We start from the raw sequence: 20,867 nt of genomic DNA on the forward strand, positions 1-20,867 counted from the left end.
AGGAATATTTTGTGTATTTAGAACCTTATGTTTTCTTGTTTATGGAAGGAGTAACATGTCTGTACTTATCCAGGTGAGTAGTGCTAATATTGGAACTTCTCTTCTTGCATTTTGGGCGACCAGTGTCAGCATCAAACATAACAGAGAACCATTAAAGCTCATTCTTCTCTGCTACCATATTGTGCCTCATCTCAAATCTCAGACAAACAACTCTGACTGCAGTAGTGTGAGAATCTCTATTTCTTAATATCAAGGACCTTGTAAAAGACTCAATTTAGTTCTTTGCAGCTCGGTTGAGACTGCACACAGGACCCTTTGAATTCACAAATTGAGTAATTTTTGCCACCCAAGAATCACATAATTATACAGCACAAATACATTATGTATCATTCCAATAGTATGCATATAGTGTGCAATTTTCCACAAGATAAGAGGTTATAAGTGTTTTCAGTATTGATATTTCATAACTTATGACTCATGTAGACTTTATGAGTATTTATTCATGAGTCAGCTTAGTCAGCTGACCTGATGCACAAGTGGTCTAGTGTTGACTCTCCCTCCTCTCAGCAGGGAAGCATCTGACTATTGCTCAGGTTCTCCTGTAATCATTACATGAGTGTTGTGAGCGAAAGTGCAATCCCATATTCTACCTACACCATGGCAATGCATATTAAAATATTGCAATACCGTGAAATTACTATTTTATCATGGTCTCATCTTAATAAGGTTTGGGTTCCTCCAGCAACTTTAAGAGGTTCAGACAGGAGTTGGAGAGTAGGCAAAAATGGATTCCGTAACAAAAGGGTTTATTGAAGTGAGCTTTGTTCTTAGCAGCGGAACCACTGAACTGCAGAATCAAATTCAACCAAATAAAAGATGTACAGGGAGACTCAGTTATAAAGTGCCTCGCTAGAATGAAAATTTACTTAAAACTTGGGTGTCCTGTAGACCCGCACGTGTTTTACCAAAGGTATGGCAAACTTGGTTTGCGGCATTAAAGAATGGCGGCCTTTCAGTTGAGAGCATCGCTACTTCCTGCGTACTATGATCATAAGCGACAAAAACAACATTTCTTGTGAAGTGATGCTTCCTGCATGACAACCTAAGAAGGCTACTATTTCAGTGGTACATTATTACACTAGGGTCTGAGTCTATGAGCCCGATCTGCAACTTTATAACGAAGACATCCTGTATCCTTTTCTGAATATTTAACTATAGCTCATTTGGTAAAAGCAATGCCCAGTGCAGAAGCCAGACCAGGAAGCTCCAACCTGCGCTGATAAATACATGATGGTACATGTGCAGCAATTATCATTAGGAAAGTGAAAGAAAAAAATCAACTTAAGCTCCTGCTCCTTTATATTAATGTGACCCCTGTTGGGGGTCAGGATACTGCAGTGTCAAGAACATATGGAACCATTCTCAACACCATACATCTCCAGAAGAAAGAGGAGGGACAATATTAGAAGCGGGGAGGGGTAACCACAAATGTATTATGGGGAAGAACTGTCCAAGATGATACATCTTAAACAGTGTTACAGTAAAATTGAACTATACCTTCATGCTGGATGCTTCGGTCTCTAGTTGTGTCAGATGATTTGAGTTGTCCTCCAACTCCTGCCGCAGATTTGAATTCTCCATTTTAAGGGCCTCTACTTGCTTCAGGAGCTGATCATATGAAGCTGATGATGCAGCCATCCTGAACTAGACCAAGACCTGTTTAAAAACATAAATACGTCACCTACGCTTTCACCCTTGGAATGATGGTTCATACAAAAATGGACACGAGTTCAAGATCGTACTGATTATACAGTACTACATGTACACTTTGGTGCATGTTCCCCAACCCCAATGTGCTTTTCATCGAGAAAGTTGAGTTCCTTTTGAGTTAGTCTCCTTACAGCTTGGAGACCATTATCTTGGGATTAATTATCTTGGATTCATCCTTGCTGCCCTTTTCTGAGTACTTTCCAACTCCCTTGAAATTGGATCCATTCTTCCAAATGTAATTGACCTATGCGGTACACAAGGCTAGAGTAATATTTACACAATCAAATGCACTCAAGCTTTACACTGACAACAGGTCTTAAATAGAGGAATAATCCCTTCCAAATCATCTTTTTTTGTTAATGAGAACCTATATACATTATTTGTTCTAAAAACAACAACTCGCAAATGCAAGTTTGTGTCCTTCACGTGGGTACCATTGGAATAATTAACTGTGGTTCAACACTGAGCTAAAAAGAGAGGGGAGGCAACTGAGGCGATGGTCGAAGAGGAAAGTCTCCAGGTGTGATTTGAAGATGGGTAAAGAGGGGGGCAAGATGGAGTGAGTTCCAGAGATTTTAGATATAGCATCTGAAAACACCGCCACCAATGATGAAACAGGTGACAAGAATGTGCAGAAGATCCGAATTGAGGTGAAGGAAGCATGAATGAGTTTCAGCAGAGTTTGAAGTACAGTACAATGCAAAATTACATTTGTAAAGTGCCTTTTATGTCAGGTGGACGTTCCAAGGCCCTGGACAGTCAGGGATTCGTCAGTAAGATTGTTCCAAGATGCATAACAACATTCCTATTTTCCAAATTAAAATATATCTGCCATTCTTTAGTCAAACTGGTTAACTTTGTTGAAAGGCCTATACTTGAGACTTCTCTACAGATACTAGGGGTATATTTGTCAGGCAATCCTAGTACAGTAGAAAGTATCTACAAGTCAGGAATGATTTCAGCAGTTTATAAAACTAATTGAAAATAGCTTTTTTAAATAAAAAGTCCCTGCATTTTTCTTTAACTAAACAGGATAAAGTTTTCTCAGTAATCTATACAAAAGTATTTCAAAAGCAGTTAAGGGGTCTATGTTACATAGAGTGGCATAGAAAGTTAATCAGACCACTGCAAAGGCTGCCTGCATCAACCTCAAAGATTAATTGCCCTTTTCCAAAAAATGATCAAGGCAATTTTATTTTAAAGCAACCAAGTATTGTGAACAAAGCCAGCATTGTTTTACATAATTTTTTTAAAAAAATGCACAATTGAACTAAGGAAGTTACCTTTGTTGAGTATATATCTGAAGAATATATACACACATACATATGTAATATATCTATACACACACATTGACTCTTCATTTGCGTTGCTCTCTTGCCCCTAGTTCTTGCTCTGCTTGGTGTCTGAATTTCAATGCTCTCCTTCCCAACCTCAGACCCATTTCAGTTGCCTCTTTGAGCTCAGCTTCCTGGCGTAGACAGCTGAATTTGGGAGTGAAATGGTGTGGAAGCAGAGTAGGAAAGGTAAGTGGATGTGGTGTGCACATCCTGTGAATAGTGTAAAATACAGTTTGGTTGCAAATACTAGGTTCATTACTATCATGCAGTTTTCATTATTCTGGTGAGTATTACACATTGAAGACGTTTGAAGAAAGCTACTTGTCAGTTGAGTGTTTGAGGTGAAGCAATTAGGATGCATCAAGTGTCTGAATTGCAGTGCAGTGACAGGTCTAACATGCATACACAATATGAATAGTTTGGAGAAGTGTTTCCAACTTGGCTGGCCAGGTAACAGTGAAAACCTAAAATGAAAACTAGAACAAATAACAAATAAATAGCCATCTCGGTTTCTGCAAGAAGCACTAGCAACCAATTTAAAGTAAAGTTTATTTCAAAATAATATGAATTACTATTCATGGAAATCAATCACCATTAATTTGAATGTGCAATAGATCTCTATTTATGAATTTCAGTTACCCATAGTTTTTTTTCTTATGGCAGATAGCTGAGTTTAAAATGTAGAGGATACATGACGAGTTGTGGGATACAATTTATCTTCTATGGGTGTAGTGACCTAAAAACGTCAGAGCACATCAGAAACAGTGCAATAATCATTGTAATTCAAACTCTTCTGTTTATTTACCATAAAATCAAGAACTTGCATTTTCGTAGCACATTATTACATTGAAATATCTCAATGTGTTTCACCAACAATTACTGTCAAGTCCAGTTCCTACATTTGAGACAAACAAGGCATTTTGCATGAACAAAATCCCACAAACAGCCACGAGGTGAATGACTAACATGAAGGATCACTGGCCAAGACACCAAGAGATATTTCCTTCCATTTTCAAATAATGACTTGAGATTTTTAATGTTGACTGAACAAGCAGACATGATCACCACCAAGTGAAAGATGGCACTTACAACAATGCAGTGTTCCCCATTACTGCACCCCAGAATGCTTTGCCCACTTATACAAGCCATCCACATTGATGACAGTAATGTTGCTAATGTGTGTTCAATTTGTCTCCCTATCAGCCTCCGTTTCTGGTCCCTAGGCTCTTCATGCTGGGGTGCTCCAGCTCTTCTCTGGGAGCTGACATCATTTGTGTGAGAGCTTTGACAGCGAGTATCCGATGATACACATGCACACTATCAGTAGAGGAGCAGAAATTCTGGCTGGGTTTCCCGTCCCTAAGCCTGGGAAAGCTGAGACCAATTTAGTCTTCTCATGCAACTCCAGCTGAAACCAGCAAACTCATTTAAGCTGGGATTTGAACAGTGAGCTTCCCTATCTGTAAGCTGCAATTCTCTCCACTGTACCATTGGGGTTGTGCGTTGTGAAAATACCTTCCCTTAATCAATGAAGGCGGGAGCTAGAACAGAAAATTAAAAATGTGACTAATTAAGTTTGCATGCTCATGGTGGTTTGCTTGTTGCATAGAATCAGTCAAACAGTTTAACTGGGGTGAATTTCATACAGGCAGCAGCCTAGCCCATTGCAAAGTTCCTCTGTCTGAAGCAGTCTTGTACTATAAACATGCATAGGAGATGAAGCGTGAAATGAGTCCCCTGGTCTGTGTGCTTTGGTATAGTTACTGTAGTCAGAGGTGCAGAGGTCAGTCAGGGGATTTGGTGTTAGCGCTGCCTACTAATTAAAGTTCTCAGAGAAGGATAATAGTGTTGGAGAAATCGTTTGATGTGCTCAAGGAAACCAGTAAGTGAGCACATATAATTTGGCAATATGTTGCTAATGTTCTATTCTGTATAATGGGACAGAATGAATGTGTGTTTGTGTGTGTGGGGGTGGGGTTGGAGAACGAGCATGCTGAGGAAACAACAGAGGAAGAGGTAAGTAGAAGTGCAGTAATTGGGAAACAATAGGATAGGCAGAAGCTGTACGAGAGGTTGGGAGATCAGTGTAGTAATGCAGGGAATTGAAATATCAAATAAGTTCCAGGTGCTGGATAACATCGAGGGGTAGATATCAAGGAATGGATGAATAAGGAGGAGATGAGCTAATGGTGAGGTGTATGTGGGATTAACAGCAACTTGCATTTATGTAGGGCCCTTCACGCAGGATAGTGTTGCACTGATATAATATAATAATCAGATCGTCAGAGATGTACGTTTCGACTTCTTTAGAACAAAGATATGCTTTTTCAAATTATTAACAATCAAAGCTAGGAGTTATGGGAATAGTTGGACTGCTGTGGAAAACACTGGAGTTATAGATAGTGGGAACAGATAAACTAGTGTCTAATGTAGAAATTTCTTGTCTAATGTAGGTAGAATTTCTCATTTTTTCTTCCTGTCACCATGTTCCTCATCATCATCATCACCCTCCTAAATAAATTAGCTATCATAGCAGAGACCAGGATCAGACTTTCGCTGAACTTCAAAAGAATGGTTTATAATGAGAAACCAATTAATTCTTCATTTCCCCATTTGAAATATTTGTTGTAGGAGAAAGAACTTGCATTTTATAACTCTTATCGGATTAAAAAGTTGCCAAACACTGTTTTTAAAGGCAAAATGTGGCAGATCAGCAAGGTCCCAAAACAGCCATTAGGTGAGAAAGATTACCTACATTTATATGGTCTTCCTCATTCTTTTAATATGGACATCCTCCACACCAAGCCTAACGTGTGAAATGTCTGGGATGACCTTTTGTAATTAAATCTTTTCATGCAATAAGGACTATAAAATACAAGTTCTGTCTCCTACAACAAATATTTCAAATGGGCAAAGGAAGAATTGGTTTCAATTTGTAATTAAATCTTGAAAGGTTTTGGGTGTGGCTTCTAATTTTTCTCCTACCTTGAGCCATTGGCAGTTGTATGGAGAAATATTTACTATAATTTTAAACAGTATTTTAACAAAGTTTGAGTGACTTAATGAGATGAAACTTTGGTCAGTTTGTGAGACAAAATGGTCCATTCTGCTTCATAGCAGTTCTCCAGGCTTTGTACATCGAGCTCCTATTGGATCCTGCTGCACTAAATCTCAGTTATCAAATTAATTTACCATAGTGGTATTTGGAGGATACGAATGAGCAACAATGATCAATTAATTTGGAAGATTATTGCTTATGGCACCTTTTCTTTCAGATTAGATCTTTAATATTTACTTGAACAACCAGATGCAAGTTTGTTCTATTGTCTCATCTGAAAGGAAATATAACCTACCCCTATTACTGCACTGCAGTGTCAGCCCAGGCTATGAGCTCAAACTCCAATGTAAAGTTTGAACCCACAAATCGTCCGACCAACAAATGAGAGTGAAACCAAACTGACATTTCTTTATCTCATGAATCAAATGTTCTTTTTCCTTTTACGTCTTCCCCACACATTTCACACCAAATATAAAATACTAAAACCTACAATAAAGCAAAAAAGTCACCCAACAAGGGGAGTAATTGATGAGAGATCTGCATTCAACCACAAGTATTATTATCTGAAATGCAATAAGACAGCATTAATAGCCAGAACAAAGCTTTTTTCTCCCCCCATTTATTTTAAAATTGAGACATGTTAGGTTATACAGTGTCTGGTAGAAATACTCCATCCTTTTTATTTTCTTAAAAGGTTAAATAATTAACTAAGTGCTAGTAATTTGGACTCAAATTCTGATGGAGCCACACCCAAAACCTTTCAGATGCTAGGTTGACACTGCAGTACAATGATAGGGGTACGTTACATTTCCCTTCAGATGAGATATTAGACCAAACTTGCATCTGGTTCTTCAAGTAAAGATCTAATCAGAAAGAAAAGGTGCCATAAGGAATGAATATCATCATGTGGTTCAGCACACTCTGCAAATGATTTGGAATGGAAAAGTATTTTAGGGCAGACTAGAATTTGGCCACAGATTTAGTAATAGAGTCAGCTGCCTAAACTTAGTCTATATGGAGAACAGTTTCCGTGACTAGTTCCTGGAGAGATTTCCTAAATGTGGGATCTGCATAGATTAATGCGGAAATGCAGGTACATTTTCACAACCGATTGGCATCTCATAAATACTTTGGGACTAGGGTGAAAAGGTGGCCATCTTTTACTGGTATAGTGACAGCAAAGGCAACATGTAAATAAGTATCTTGAAAGTGAAGGGTAAAGAGCTTTGGAGACAGACAATGTTGAATGAAGTAATTGCCTTGATTTTTCCAAGTTCCTGTTTCTCAAATTCACAAATGATTTAAAACAAACATTCTAGTAGTGCAAAATACCAAGAATAAAATGGCATCTTCCCCATCCAATTACATCAGAGGCAGACATCCAATCCTAAAATAATCCATCAGCAACACAAATGAAATTGAATGCTAATAAATTCAGATATGATTTGTTCATTTATAACCTAGTCTACTAGTTTTTTAAAAAAAAACAATGCTAATGTCTAATGCTAATGATGGGGTTGCAGTCTACTAAAGTACTTCATATCTTTTTAATCAGCGTGCAAAACATATGTATATATGAAGCTTGAATGAGATTCCAATTGATTAGTTCATTCTATTCTGTTATTCATAAATTTAAAAAAACTAAAAGTTGAACTTTGAGGTTGAAACATGGGATGGTACCCAATTTGTATTTCATATAACGAAGATAGAGGTTAACTCATACGTATTGGCAAACAGAAAAGAAACATTCTGAGGAACATAGTTACAGCAGGTAATCTACCATTTTCTAAGGTGTTCCTTATTGTCTGATTAAAGATCATGCAAATAGAAAGTTTCATCATCTCATGGAGAAATCACTTAGGAAGTACGGTCCATAGTCCTTTTAAAAAATTGCACGGGTCAGGAGACCTAAATCACCACCTCTTTATTTCGTTAGAGGAGACATAAGCGAACCCTGATGAAGCAATGCAAGTACTGAAACATGTACAGCAATAGACAAGTGAAAGCCACAGCAGGTCAGAAAGAGTGCAAAAAACAGACTCAAGGAACTCGTGTTCAACACAATTTGACAAATTCAGACACTCAAAAACTGTAGAACACCCTAGTGCCAAAAAAGCTGCCAACCTGAGCTGCCAGGTAAACAATATTACTTAGTGAAGGTTTCGAAAGTCTTCAAGCACTTCACTATCAAACAAGCTCTGGAGAATCCACATTCTGACCCTACAGCAAGAACAAATGAGCTCTGAAACCAATACCAAATTTGTCAACATTTGCTCAGCAAGATAGATTTTAAAATATTTTTGTTTTTATTGACAAAACCCTTATTCTACCTAAATAGAAAACTAATACTTTGTACATAAACTAAGTATTCTTAATTTTTAGAGAAGCAGTATGAGGTAAGTGCTGGATAATTTACGGGAATCACAATTTTCTGAAGTAAGGATGAGTAGGGAATATTGATGATGCCTTACAATGTACCTATCCAGAGGGCAAATAAAGTAAATGCACCATCAATGCATGCAGTAATAATTACTAATTTTTTGTCAGTAGAAGACAGTGCACGAAGTCTCAATTTCAACAGTGAGAAGATACAAAGTAAATATGCATATAAATAATAATCTTGTGTTAGGTATAGCACCATTCACACTCGGAGGACATGTAAAGACTTCACAGGATTCAGAGTAAAGTGCAGTGACTATGTATTTTGTAGGAAAATGTAGCAGCCAATTTGGGCACATTAATGTCTCACAAATAGCATGAATTGAAACTCCCTTCTCTTTTCAAATAGAATCTTAGGATCTTTAATGTTCAATTGAACAGAAAAATGGGACGTTGGTTTCATATCTCATCGAAAGGATAGCACTTTGACAATACAGTGCTCTCCAATACTGCACTAAAATGACAAGACTTTAAGCTCAAAGTCCCAACATGAGGCTTGAACCCATGACTTTCTGATTCGGAGGCTAAACTGCTCCCAACAAAACAAAGCTGATGCCCATAACAATCATCAAACAGATGGCAAACAGGAAGGAGTCATGAATGCACAGATAGCAAGTGATTCTCAATAACCCAAGAAACCTACTTTGCCAAAAATGTATTGCATTTTACTGTTTGTTGATAGCCCTCCCATGCGCAAAATCTAGGTTAAAATGGGAAAACCTCTGACAGAGGTAACTCAAAAGTAATACTCAGTTATACAGGTACAAGCACACTGTAGAATCAAGCAAATATGTTATTTTATCAAAACAAGAGCTTGTTAATGGAGACCACCACAATCCCAGAGTTCTTTGGTATTAATTTCTTGTGCTGAAGTGGTTACATGTTCAGAAAGTCTTTGAACATCTAATTTCATTCCACATAACGCACTTTAGAGATTTAACATTCTTGTAGGATTATAATTTTTTTAAAGAACTTTTCAAAATACAGAAGTATACATATACCAAAACAGTAGAACAGAGGCTCAGTTCTGAGACTTATCATGTCAGCATCTAATAGCAGCCAACTAAAGCCAAAAATGAAATGTATATCAGTACAGCAAAAAAAGGAAATCTCTACATGTTGAAATAAATAAAATGTTCAGGTAGCAGGAAGTTGCAGAGCTCAAAATCAAAAGTAGAACTCTCCCCCATGACAACATTGTGGGATAAAGCCAAAAGAGAAGATAGTAAGATACTACTACTAATAATAATAATAACCCTTGCATCTGATATAGTGCCTTTCAATTCAACAATACAAATTTGCATCTACACTTTTTTTCACATTGGTGGATGCGAAGCACTTAATACTGGTCTGGCATCTGAGTTGAGGGTGAGAGTCAAGTGGGGTGTGGAGGGGAATGATGACCACAAGCACAGTCAAGCACAAACACCCTTTGGATGAAATGTTAAACTGAGGTTCCATCTGATGGTTAGAGTGAATGTTAAAGATCCCATGTCACTATTTGAAAAGAGAAAGAAGTATCTCCAAGTATCCTGGGCAATAATCCCCCAAATAAAATTGGTCATTCACTTCATGACTGTTTGTGGGGCACGGCTGTGCACAAATTAGCTGTTGCTTTTGCCTGCAAACTAGTCACTACACTTTACAGCACATCATTTAATTACATTGAGACAGCCTCCCAATGTAAAAAGTGCTATAAGAAAATTTAAGGATTATTATAAAATCTAAAGAGAGGGGGAAGAGAATCAGTTAAAACTCAAAATTTCCCACAAGATAATGCAAATAGCCTTTCCACTTTCTCTAGAGATGCCACCTGATTGGTGCTTCTTGTTGAGCTTGAAAAATAAGAAGGCTCAGATGGTCCACTATGTGATGGAGAGTGTCACAGATGCCTTATTATTTGTGTTCATTAACCTGCTTTCCTTTATAATGTTGTGCCTTTTACATGTTTTGTATTGGTTGAAGGCTGCAGTAAGCCTGTGAGCTATTGCAAGCTTGTCTTTAATGTGCAGGACTCTGACGGAAGCTTCCCTCTGCTATTTACATAAAGCCTTGGTATAACCTGTCGTGTTGACTCATTAGTGAAGTTTCATCTTAGATTAGGGACTTGTGCACACAGTGGAGGATCTAATACAGATGCCACCTAGTTCATACGCAGGAGACATTTCGCGGGTTTACACTAGGGGTGAGAACCACAGTAAGAGTATAAGAGCACCAATGAACCTGACTGGTGCACCATCTGTTTAGTTCCCTCATTTTCTATGGAGAACAGGATGGCCATGAATGTGCAGAAAAATACTTGTTTAATTTGTAGCACAATTTGTTAAGTGGCCTGATCCAGGAAAGGCAATAGCAAAGAGGACTTATCTGGGATCGACGGTCTGGAAAATTAGCGACTGGTCATATATATTTTGTGAATGAGTGTCTTCTGTTTGTCTCCATGTGCCTGTACTTCTCCTCGTTTCCCATTTCTATCTCCTTCTCTATCTCTATCCCACCTCACCACATCCTGTATGCGAGAGAGATTCAGATTTTGTGTGAGTCACTCCATCTGTCTCCCTTGTCAATTATGTTTGTGCCTTTCCATCTCTGTATCTTTTTAACACTGTCTGCCACACTTCCTGTTCTGAAGAGCAACTTGGATTTGTACAACTTCTTTGAGGTTTTGAGATTTGAGTAACTGGTTTCATAGAGACAATACCACATAATGAACAGGGAGGGTGGGAGAGCAGAGTCACCCTTACTCACTTGCTTCCCCCACCTCTTACTGAATCACTCTTCTCTTCCATCTCTCCTTTATCTGATGCTGTATTTGATTCACTCTTCCTCTCACAATTTTCTTTCTTATATCTCATAGTCATTCATTCACATTCTCACTCCACTGTCCCCCTCTACAGTACCCCACATCACAAACACTTAATCTCTGTCTATCTTTACCCTCACTCTTTCACTCTTATTTTATCTTCCCATTATCTTATTCCCACTTACACTCTCACCTGTCTCACATTCACTAGTCACTTTGCTCTCATGATCTTTGTTCTCTTTGTCTCTCTTCTGCCCATCAGATCCATTTCATATCCAAATGTGGAGTTTGTGCACTTACAGAAGCAACTTCAGAGTGTGACTGTGGTGGCAGCCACATGTGCAGGAATTCGAGGACATGCCAGGAGGTATAGTTTGAAAGTTGCAGACTAGAATGTTAAAAAGTAAAGATAGTCTTAAAAGCATGTCCTATGTGATGCATACAAGCAGGAAGTGATGTAAATATGGCTCCTAACTATGTACCTCTTTACAGCGCAGTCATTTGACATCACTTCCTACAAATGTGCACCATGAGCAGAAGCAACAAGAAGGGCGACCATCTTGCCATAGGGCTATCTCACAAATCAGAAGCTATTTTGTGAGAGAACGCTATGGCAAGATGGTCACTCTTCTTGTTGCTTCTGCCCACGGAATGCATTTGCAGGAAGTGATGTCAAATGACTGCCCTGTGAAGAGGATCAGGAACTTTACCTCTCGACATACACCTCCAACTTCATGCATGAGATGTGCAGGAAGTGGAGGGAGAGCTATGGATAGTTTTTAGGTCCATCAGAGTTGGTGAGTTTGTTATTTTATTTTCATGTGTTTAATAAATTGAATGTTGTATTATTGCTTATTTTATTTGTTGTTTAATTATCATGGTTAAGACTAGAAATGAAAGTCTCTCAGACTTTCAGAGTTCTATCAATGATCTCAGTGGAAATCTGCAATGGTTGTCTTTGGAACTGAGTGGAAGAGTGAGAATGGAGGGTTGACAGGAGGTCTTTCAGAATTTCTTTCAAAATTTCCATGATAGACAAATTGGAAAACATTCTACGTCCTTAATTTACAAATTTTGACCCAACCTTTGCCATCAAAAAGAGAGAAATCTGAAAAGTGGGTGTGGTCTCTATCAACATTATATAGATATAGAAATTACTAGTAATCCTTGCATTTGATATTGTGCTTTTGTAGTCTAAACATCTCAAACGCTTTGGATGATTTTATTGTAAAGGGTAGTGAGTGTACAGCGAACACTGCATGTCCTGTAGCTCAGTGGTTAGAGCACTCTCCTCGCAAGCGAGAAACTGGGTTCCATCCCCAACAGGGTGAAATGTTGGGCAAGTTTCTTTACGCCACACACCTGTTTACCTAGCAGTAAATTAGTCAACACAACAGTCGCAGCCACTCTGATGTTGTTGGTCGATTGGCAGATCGCTTTTCCGGGGGTAATAATTCCATCAAAAAAAAATTGGTTACTTCAATCCACGACTGTCTGTGGAACACTGCTGTGCACAATTGGCTGCCACATTTCACCCGCAAAATATACAGTCAATTCACTTTACAGTATATTCTGTGAAGCGCTTTGAGACATCTCAAAGATATAAGGCGCTATATCAATGCAAGGATTATTATTATTATAATTTAGCAAAGCAACATACCACAAACGATCATGAAGTGAATTATATCAATTTTATCTGAAAGATTGTTGGCAATTAATACTTCTACTTTCCCTTATTTATTTAACCAGCAATACCAAGCAATGGAAGATTATAGTTAAGAGGCTAACCTGCTAACCAATGTAGAAAAGTAATACTTAAAAATCAATCAGTTGGAACTAGTATTGAGTTGTGATTTGTATACTAAAGTTGTTTGGGGCACAGATTCTTCCTTTAAGAATAAGGTGGCAAAGTAGAACTTCCAGTGGCATTTGTTAAAATACATAGCTATAGTGAAAGAAAACAAATGACTAAAATCACATCCTTTATAATAAGCAAGTTTTTCAAATTGTGTAAAACTACAGTAATCCCCATCATAACAGTGTGTCATAGTCATAAAAGATTACTGTCCAAATAGATTTTACTCTTTAATCCACCTCCATCCTAAATGTACTTTGCAGCAGAGAATTATGTTTCTAAGACCCCATCTGACTAGAAACAGATTATCTTTGCCCTTTTTTATTACATGTAGTTCAACCACCTATTTAACCATATTTATACAGGAACAATTATATTTTCGTTATTTCCTCAATTTACTCTGACTCCGTGATATGTAAAACTATGGAATAAATTTAAGTGAACGATCACAGAAATTTCATCACAGACAGCTATTTGGCTCGCTATGCTAGTACCGTTGTATCTGTCACACTGACCAATAAATTAATCCCCTATTCCTGTTCTTTCTCCATTTACTTCATTCTTCAACAGTCTATCTAATTCCCTTTTAAATTCGGTAAATGACTGGATTTCAATAGGCACCTTTGGTAACATCTATATACCCTTGTTGCTGAATGATCAACAATGGAAATATTTCACTATTTTCCTTCTCAAAACTTTTCATAATTTTGAACATGTGCATCAGATCCTCCTTAACCTGTAAGCCAGTATATACAGCCTCAGTTTTTAGGGCTTTCAACATAATTACTGTGGGCCCCAATTATAAAACATTAGCTGGGTTGATTATTTGAAGTGCTGATGGAACCAGTATCCGCATTTTGGATTTTTCTTGGGTACGTATATATTAGGCTAATAGCTGATGTCTCCCCCCTCCTTCCACATTTATTCCCATATGAGGCATCTAATACAATTTCACTCTTCTGCTTGCTCCCTGTACAAATATTTTTCAATCATCTATTCCAAATCCCTTTTAAAAAATTGTGAACTCTTATTTCAAGACTGATTGTGGCAGAGAATTCAACCTTCCAAAGACCCTCTGTACAAAGATTATTTTTCTAACATGCCCTTTAATTATTTTTGATCATCTTAAATCTGTTTCTCCTTGTCACAAGATAAAAAACTCTTGCTTTATACCCTATCATAACTCTTCACTATCTTGAACAGCACTATCAAGACCTCTTAAAAAATTCAAGTGGGGAGGAATGTCATTTTTTTAAAAAATTGCATCTAACAAAGAAAAACTGAACTTGTTCCTTCACTTTATTTGCCATTTTCAACCAAACTGAATACGGCAATCACAAATACACACTAACTACATTACTCGTGAAATGCGTTCAGACAGTTCAACATTCCAGGTTAACTATCAAGTGTTGGGTGCCTATTAATTAAATCAGTGAGTGGAATCCTTCTGTGTTGGCCTTAAAGATAAAAGGACCAAATTCTCCAATAATTTTAAGTAAACGAATACCTGGAATATTGCCATTTACATTTTTATCCCCCAAATTATTACTAATCATTAATTTTATTCCCTTTTTCTATTAATGGGATTTCTAATTTGAGTGATTTTAATCGAATACACTGTACTTCATTTACATATTCATAAAATTTAAATAGCATATCTTTAAAATCACATATATTATTGATAATCTGCCTGTAGACTAAATTAGTAGAACAACTGAGTTGTGTCTTTAAGGGAAAGAGTGCTTTGCTTGCGTGACACAGATTACTTTCTCAAACACATCCCGCAAATGCATGTGCCTCTCTGCTATAATCTAATATACCTCCATGGAATGTAACAAAGAATGTTACTTGCCTATTTTCTCAACTAGTTTTCAACATATGAAGGGAACCTAAAACAAGAATTTATGTGAATAACTGAGTATCTGTATGGGAGGAGGGGGAATAGTAACTACTCATTTATCACCAGTAAATGAAATCTAAATGGGTTGAATCCACCAATATCTGTCTACTTCAATACTAAATAATTTAGTAAGCCATTGTTCTATGAGAAAATGTGGGAAATCAATGCAAATATTTCAGCACTCTTCTGGAGCATCTTAAATTGTCTTACATTCTAAATTTAGTTGTCAGCTAAGAATTGCACTTTAGATCTCTCTTGAAGAGTTTTATTTGTCTTATCAGGAAAGCACAAGGACACCTAAAGGAAAACACTGGGAAACTAAAGGAAACGCCTTTCCTGTATAGCTCAAATACAAATTCTGGTGGTTCAATTTGGATACTGTGACCAATTATCACAAAAAAAGATAGTAAGACAAGATCCATACTGAAAACAATGGAGAACAAGCAGTAAGAATTTGTGCTTTTTTTTGTTTCTCTAACACCACTCGACATTCATTGCCTGAGAAAATGGGTTGGAGGGAGATGTATTCTCAGCACATAGTGAAATGGTCTGATCCCAATGTACGGAGAGATAATTTGTGCATAAGCAACAACAAATTACATTTGTATAGCGCCTTTCATGTCAGAAGGACGTCCCAAGGCACTGGATAGTCAAGGATTCGCACCCGAGATGGTGGTTGGGATCAGGAGAGGTGGAGGGCGGGGAGGGTAAGAGTAGAGAGGGTGACAGAAGGCACAGTCAAACAACAGGGTCTTTAGACGGATCTTGATTATTATTATTAAAGGACAATTCCTGCACCCCAAATGCAGCCCAGACTAAGATCTTCACTAACCAGGATTCAACTTGCAACCTTCTGGTCTGTATGCGTTTTGATCCGTAGTGCTTTCACACACTAAGAAATCAGAGGAGCTACAACTTTAAATTGTGTTAACTCTTGCGTTTAATGTTCCACTAAGCAGTTCATTCCGTATGCCGTTCCACCACATGGCAATCGCTATTTCTACAATTTCTGTGACCTCAAAGGAATTCTTTCATCCAAAACAACCTTAAATACATCCAATATTTCGAATGTAATAATTTGATAGGAAATTCTTCTGGCATTCAATCAATTATGGTCGTCCCAAAATAGCAACCCACTAATTGCTGCAATGTCGACTGCATCACATTATGGTCAGTAAAAATAGGAAGAAAGATCAATAAGACATTAGTCACTGAGGATCCTTAGATCATTAATGTATGAAATGAAAGGTCCTTTTAATGGTTTAAATTGTTAGTGCTTTTGAAAAGGTTTTTGTAAAATTATTTCATGAGTAACACAATGAATCACCCCAAATATCACTCAAAAATCCTACTATGAGTCATTTAAAGCTACTGTTCAACTGGAAAACAAGTTACAAAACAAGCTGGTGACCATCATGCCAGTAAAAACAGTGGACAAAGTTCAATTTAAAATCCAGAAATATTGATTTGGATTTTTAAGTTGAAGGTTAACATCTCTATAGCAAACAGAATTAAAATATCCAAACTGGTTTCCGAGATTCCAATTTTAATGGTACCACTGGGACACGTCTTCAAACTGATCAACTCATATGAACACAATAGGTTACACTAATCATGAGAGAAAAAAATTGGTTAAGGCTACATTTTGTGTTCCTCACATAAACATATTAAACACACCTCAACATAATATGTAGATAAGGACCATTAAAGTAATTTTTCAATATCTGTGTTTTTTCCAGTGAAAGTCAATTGGTAAAAAATGTTTCCCTAAATTTAATTTTTTAAAAATTGATTCAATTATCTATTCAAGTGCCTCGAATGGTGCATGCGCATCAATTCCAGGACATACATGCACTACATTATGAATCAATCTGTACACACACCATATGCCCATGGTAATCTCTTGTATAATTTAATTTGTTTGCTGTTTATTCTTCAATACTAAATTCTATACAGTATAGAATAAGAGAAAGCATTATAGAAAGTTAGACTCAGGGACAGAAAGAGAGGCGCATGGTCAGAAAAGGGCTGGTAAAGTATAATACAACAGTGGGAGTATAACTTCTGAGAGTGGATAATCATCTGTTGTATCAGCAATCACTTTCAACAATAAAGCAGCCATTTTGTTAATATCTGGCTAGTTTTCTTCAGTTTTTGATGTGGCAGATAAATCTTGATTTTCACCAAACTTACCTTTTTTGTATCAAATTCCCCTACCACTGGCTTTTAATCATAAAAATAGACCCACTAAAATACCCAGGTTCTTCATTTGTAGATTAAAAGCCTCTAATGGTCCTTCGATGTAGGTCATCCAGCTTTGCAATATGTCTTGCTATAACCAATCTAAATTATCAGAAATTACAGCCCCTACTTTTCTGAATTCTCTTTATGCAGTATTAGATTATTTTAGACATTATTCCAGTTCATAAGGGGAAATAAGGTTGATCATCATTAGGTCAGAACAAAGATCAACTAAAATACAAATAAGAATCTGAAATTCATTCCAAATTTCAGGGACTGAGCTGCAGATCACCAGAGGGGACACATTGCGAACACCATGGGACTCAATTATAGAGACTAAGGTTTGACAGATTTGCGGGGAATGCAATGAAGTGACTGTTCCTAAGTTCTTAAATGGCAGCTGTATTACTCTTACTTCTTGATGAGAACATTATGGGTTTGAGCTCCAGATGGGCCATTTGAGCTCCAACCCAGAATTGACATTTCAGTGTTAAAGAGATACCATTATTCAGATGAAAAATTAAATGAAGATTCAATCCATCAGTCATCAGTTGACAATACAGATACCACACCATTAATCACAATTGAAACAGGCAACTGGTTATTTGGCACAACATTTCTTACAGGAAACCTTCCCAATAGTTCCCCTCAAACCTCACTATAAATTATATGCAATCATAAAGGACTGCCAATGTGGGGAGGAAAAAGCTTGTTCTGACAAGCTCATGGATATACATCGATAGAAAAGTAATCTTTCTTGAAGAAAAAAATTAGCACGATTCTACCAGCAGCAAAAGTACTTCAATAGTAATAAGAGTAGCAGTACTGTACCATGTTAATCCTTAAGACTGTGGACAGGCACAGCAAACTTCCATTCTCCCTGGGCGTACTTTTTTTTTAAAAAAAAACTTTTTCCACACCGTGACGCTTTAACAAACAGCATAGTAATAAAATTAACCAAATGTCAACATTGGCTTTATTGTGATAACCATATACTGCCCAAATAAACAACATTAATGAAATAAGAATTGCTAAAATGCTTCAATTCTACTCAAACAGGGGTCTCCTTTTCACTTTCATTCTCAAAAAAAATCCAACTTTTACATTATTCATTTATATATTTTATCTTTTCAAACCCTTTGCAGCTTTGAAATGGTTCTTAACTGTTTTTCTTCTTCTTCTTGGCTCCACCATTTTGGAGGGAGGGGGGGGGACAACTTTTCAGCACCGAGCCTGATGCATTTACTCAATCAAGTCAAACAAGAAAAGGACTGCCTACAATACATGACAGATTCAACTGACATCCATGACAACAGCAAAATTACATTTGTACAGCACCTTTCACATCGGGAGGACGCCCCAAGGAGCTGGACGATCAGTATTTTAGACCCTAACTCGGGATCGGGGAGGGCAGGGGCTGGGAAGGAGGATGATCGAAGGCACGGTTTAAGAGGAGGGTTTTGAAGAAGGTGAGGCAGAGGGAATGCAGAATGGAGATCCAGAATATGGGGGCAGAGTAGCTGAAGGCCGCCAGCCAATGGTGGGGTAGAAAGGAGAGTTGAAGGTCAAACAAGATGCCAAAGTTCCTGACTGGCTCAGTGAGGTGGAGTGTGCACCATGGATGGTAATGCTGTCAGCGCCTGAGGTGTGGAGGCGCTGACGGGAGCCAATCAGGAGAGCCTCGGGCTGGTTGACTTTCAACTGTAGAAAGTTAGTTCTCATCCAGGACTTGATGTCTGACAGACATTCTGTCAGGACAGCAGTGGTCCTGAAGTCCAGGTTAAGGCAAAGAAATAGAGTTGGGTGTCATCCGCATAAAAGTGGAAGCTGACCTCGTGTCTACAGATGATGTCACCAAAAGGGGCAGATAGATATCGAAGAGGAGGGGACCAAGGACAGAACCCTGAGACGGTGCGGGGGCTAGAGGAGAAGCCGTTTGTGAATATGAAGTAGAGATGGTGTGAGAGGTAGGATCTGAACCATTCAAGGACAGAACCATGAAGGTTGAGGTGCGAGGAGAGGTGGTGGAGGAGGATAGAGTGGTCTCAGTCAAAGGCAGCAGAGAGGTCAAGGAGGACGAGGAGACAGAGGGAGGAGCCCTGGTGGTCAAAATGTAATTTGACACTTTGACCAAAGCTGTTTCTGTGGGTGACACAGATGACATAAGGCATACACCATAATAATAATCATCCTTGTATTTGATGTAGCGCATTATCATGTCTTCCATACGTCTCAAAGCGCTTCACAAAATATACTGTAAAGTGAATTGACTATGTTTTGTGATGGCTGTGGACTGAACAGTTTAGGGTTTCTTTTAAAGCAAGCCTAAACTATTTTCTATTTATCATCTTTGCCTACGACACTGTAGAGACATAGGTTTGAAATCCTGCTTCACTCAGATCCCAACAACAACAATTTGCATTTATATAGCACCCCTCATGCAGGGTAACATCCCAGAGTGCTTAATTCTCAATCCCAGATTAAATGGGAGCAAACACTGAAAGTGATCTTCATAATGAAGCACAGTCTGCATCTCTTTCTGACTACCCAATAGCAGTGCAAACTATCTGCCTTGTCCACTTGAATACAGCGGTACATTTGGTCAAGGGGAACAAAGCCAACAAAGAGGGCGACACATTCTGAAGAAAAATGCTAAATCAAGTGAGGACAGATGAACCAATCGCATTTTCATATTTTACCATTTTAACCAATTATCAATGTGAAATGACAAAAAAAAATTAAGTAGGGCTACACTACACAGCACTAACCAAAAAAAAATATCAATTTGCCTTTACAAATAACTATACACTTACACACTGTACGTCGATGCTCCAGTGATTTGAAACAACTTAGAGGATATCCTCAGTCCAAGATAAAATTAAAGAAATAAAAAGTTCTTATTGCATGAGTGTGAGAAACCAATGACTCTGCAAACAGTTGAAAGATGGTTTATATTTTCCCAATGGATTCAAAATAAATAACACAAAAGCTTATTAGTATACAATAAATAAATCCAAACTATTAAAACTGTTTTAAATTTGGTCAACTAAATCCCAAGATTTTAAGAGAATTAAATTGTCACTCAATTCAGAGGGGCAGAGGCTGGAAATCTGAAATAAATAGACAGCCAACATCAGGTCAGCAGTAGCTGAAAGAGAAAAAAAAGGTTAATATTTCAGACATAACCTTCATAGTCAAGCCTTAAATGTTAACAAATTTTCTCTTCCAGATGCAAATTGATCTGCTGTGCATTTTGCACATTTCTGTGTTTTAATCCAGACGACTTCACTTCATGTCTGAATTGATACAGGACGGCACTTGCCAAGAAGACCAACATAATATCTATGCATTGCCAATGGAGCAGATTCTTGGTTGCTTGAATGTATATAACTGATGTTTATTAAACATAAAACAACTGTGCAGAAATGCCTGGTTTGTTTTGGTTCATTCAACAGTAGCTCCGA

General features: G+C 37.7%; 1 protein-coding gene across 1 annotated transcript in view; it reads right to left on the reverse strand.

The window, feature by feature from the left end:
* Window positions 1-20,867, reverse strand: part of apc (APC regulator of WNT signaling pathway) — a 143,534-nt gene that overhangs the window by 87,320 nt on the left and 35,347 nt on the right. Inside the window, 1 exon segment of the mRNA XM_007897403.2 lies at window positions 1,558-1,716. Within this exon segment, the coding sequence (XP_007895594.2) occupies window positions 1,558-1,698 (141 nt within the window). The 5' untranslated portion in view covers window positions 1,699-1,716.

Source organism: Callorhinchus milii, unplaced genomic scaffold, assembly GCF_018977255.1.
Source record: "Callorhinchus milii isolate IMCB2004 unplaced genomic scaffold, IMCB_Cmil_1.0 Scaffold1, whole genome shotgun sequence".
In the NCBI taxonomy this organism is placed as follows: domain Eukaryota; kingdom Metazoa; phylum Chordata; class Chondrichthyes; order Chimaeriformes; family Callorhinchidae; genus Callorhinchus; species Callorhinchus milii.